The 2,913-nt window shown below is 35.9% G+C and overlaps 1 protein-coding gene across 1 annotated transcript in view; it reads right to left on the reverse strand.

The window, feature by feature from the left end:
* Nucleotides 1–904: 904 nt before the first annotated feature.
* The window catches only part of CHP1 (calcineurin like EF-hand protein 1), a 28,099-nt gene continuing 26,090 nt past the window's right edge, over nucleotides 905–2,913 (reverse strand). The window contains exon 7 of the mRNA XM_042468590.1: nucleotides 905–2,590. Coding sequence (XP_042324524.1) covers nucleotides 2,537–2,590 — 54 coding nt within the window. The 3' untranslated portion in view covers nucleotides 905–2,536. The remainder of the gene's footprint in view (nucleotides 2,591–2,913) is intronic.

Below are 2,913 nucleotides of genomic sequence, written 5' to 3' on the forward strand. Positions count from 1 at the left end.
TGCATACTGATTTTCCAGACTAACATGGCTATGTCTTGGGCCTGTTACAGACTGCCAAAATAAAGCTGCTTCAGGTCTCTTTGGAGGTATGCTATTTAAATGATGCATGGGTGCTAAGAGTCCAGAGGTCGCACCAAAGCCACACTCCATTCCTAAGCACTGGAGTTTAGCTTTGGTGCAGCTTCCGGATTCTTAGGATGCATGCATCATTTAAATAGCATACCTAGTCTAAAGAGACCCAAAGCAGCTTTATTTTGGCAGTCTGTAACAGGCCTTAGAAAGGGGAGATTAAAGACTGGTGGATAGTTACCTAGGGTGGTGTTTAGACTTAAAGTTACATGTACAAATCACTCCCTTTCCTTCTCTCATGCAACACAGTGTTATCATGGTACAGTCAGATCCTACACCATCACCTCTTCCAATGGACGTCCCCCCCCCCCAAAAAAAATCCCACTCTTTATGAGGACTTGTCAACTCTCACTGACTATGTTACCAGTACCTCACATTTCCCCAGACCACTGTCAGGAACTGCTGACTTAAGGAGACACTTTTAGCTTGAATGCGATCCTGTCATGAAAGGCTCCCTCAGTGGGCTTTTGTGTTTATCTTAATTGTACAATGCCACCTTAATGGAATTACCTGTCAAGTGTCCTTTATACTTGTATCTTAAGCCTGTTTGAAAATGCTGTTGTTGCTTTTGAATCAGGGGTTTTGTGGAACTAAAATAAATGCAAGGTTTTTTTTAAAAAAGCTAAGAAACACTGTAATTACTAAGCTTAGAAGCTCAGAGCATTGGGAAACCAGGTTGAAATCTCCTTAAGAAATTCATATTTCCAAACTCACTTTCACCTTTTATCCTCCTAAATCTACCCTCTCCAATATTCCTAAAAGAATGACAAGGGAATTCTCCAAGTTCAAGGACTTTATTCATGGACTGATGAATACAAGAGGTTGGACAAGGCACAACTGTGGATTACAGCTACAGAACCAAAGGATGAAGCTTATTTGAAAATAAGCACATCTAACATGTTGGTGTTAACTATCACTTTCCTTCTCTTTATAATATTCCTATGTTATATTGTGAGCAGAATCCCAAAACATTTTGTTCAAAAGAGATCATTCAGTTATGTTCCCTAGGTGTTTACAACTTAATGATTGGACTGAAAAGATAATTCCTTGTGCAATTTAAAGTGTAAAGTAGTGCAAATCAACTTTGAAAGATCCTAAACTGTGCAAGATTTAATTAAATGGGATATAATGCACTTAGTATTTATTTAAGCTTGACATGTGAAAATAGAAAGGGACCAAAGTATTTGAATATTCTTCTCAGTAGAAATATTTTTAGCAACACTGCAAAGTTAAGTTGCACAACCAAAAACTGTTGCTGAGCTGCTTTGAGGATGAGCACAATAGAATTGTTTATGAACAGCAAAAGCAAGCTAGTCCAAAGAGTTTATCACATCTCATTTTTTTATCACTCAGTTTTGTACTGCTCATTAAACGTGTTAATATTTATTTCAGCCAATGTGTTAACTATGTCTGGGTGTACGAATTCGTGAAGTAAAATAGAATTAATAAATCTCCTTAGGTCACAGGTTGTACATGTGCTAGATATTTTCCTAAAAACACAGCTTTTTCACAGAATTTGAGAGCACATTATATTCCTCCAGTATGAACTTTCACATGTACGGTGGAGACTGAAAAATCAAGTGATCTAGTATGGCATATTTAGTATGAAAAGAAGACTCTCCCTACAACTGTGCAACAAAAACAGTGTTACAAACATTCAGTGAAAAATAGTTAATCAAAAGCACAAGCAAGAAACAGAGGATTTCACATTACAAACAGCAATTTCAAAATGGAAAGCAGGAAAGCATTTAACTTCTATTAGTAAAGAAATTACATACATAAATAAACAACATTAATATCTTACACCCTTGGCAGATGTCCCATCTCCCTGTGGACAAATTCGTATACATTTCACACACTTGGAAGGCTATAACCATCCAAGCCTTAGTTCTGAAAACAAAACCACTGGCCCTGCATAATTACTTTAAGAAGTTTAGTAGAAATTGACAGGAATCTATTTAAACAAAATCAAGAAGAGAGTAGAAGGCAGTTTCTGTTATGCTGGTAAGAAAAAGAGAGTGAAATATAAGTATTACCAATCAGATCTTTGTTGTACATTTTTTGAAACAGCTCACAGCCAGCTCTACAGTGGAATTTGCCTTCCTCTCTAATTCAAAGTCCAGAGAATGGTGGGAGAGTACAGTACACAGGAAGAAATCATTTATAATCAGAAAACAATTCAAAAATAACCGTGAAGAAAAGACCATTTCAATGCTCCATTCCAAGCTGCACTGCAGCCATGTTCCTTTGTTCTGATGCAGAAGGAATGTTCACGCTGATGGAACAAATTGGGGAGGGTTTTGGAGATGTACCTCACATGCACCAGTAGCAATGCTCAAGAGAAAGAAGAGTAAAACGAACTATAATCCTTAAATATTAGGACAACAAAAAAATTGGCCTGGATTCATCAGTGAAGAAATCGGATGCTCATTTTTTGTTCCACATCCACCTTCTCCAAAACCTGTGAAAAAGAAGAGCTGTTAGCATTTTCTTACAGATTCCAGTAATATAATGTTAAGTCTCCGCTTTAATTAGTGATATTCTTTCAGGTGCTTGAAGTTTTGCACTGCAGAAATTTTTGTAAATTTTGATCTCCTAATTAAAAAATATTGGAAATTAAAATTGCACTTGGCAACACTAATGTTTTTAGTTCAATATATAATCAACTTTCCTTCCATGATGGCATGTAAAACTCTCAGACAGTACCCATTTAGATACTGATAAGACTGGCAATTTATTATTATTATTATTATTATTATTATTATTATTATTATTATTATTATT

The sequence above is a fragment of the Sceloporus undulatus genome, chromosome 1 (genome assembly GCF_019175285.1).
Source record: "Sceloporus undulatus isolate JIND9_A2432 ecotype Alabama chromosome 1, SceUnd_v1.1, whole genome shotgun sequence".
NCBI classification, from domain to species: Eukaryota; Metazoa; Chordata; class Lepidosauria; order Squamata; family Phrynosomatidae; genus Sceloporus; species Sceloporus undulatus.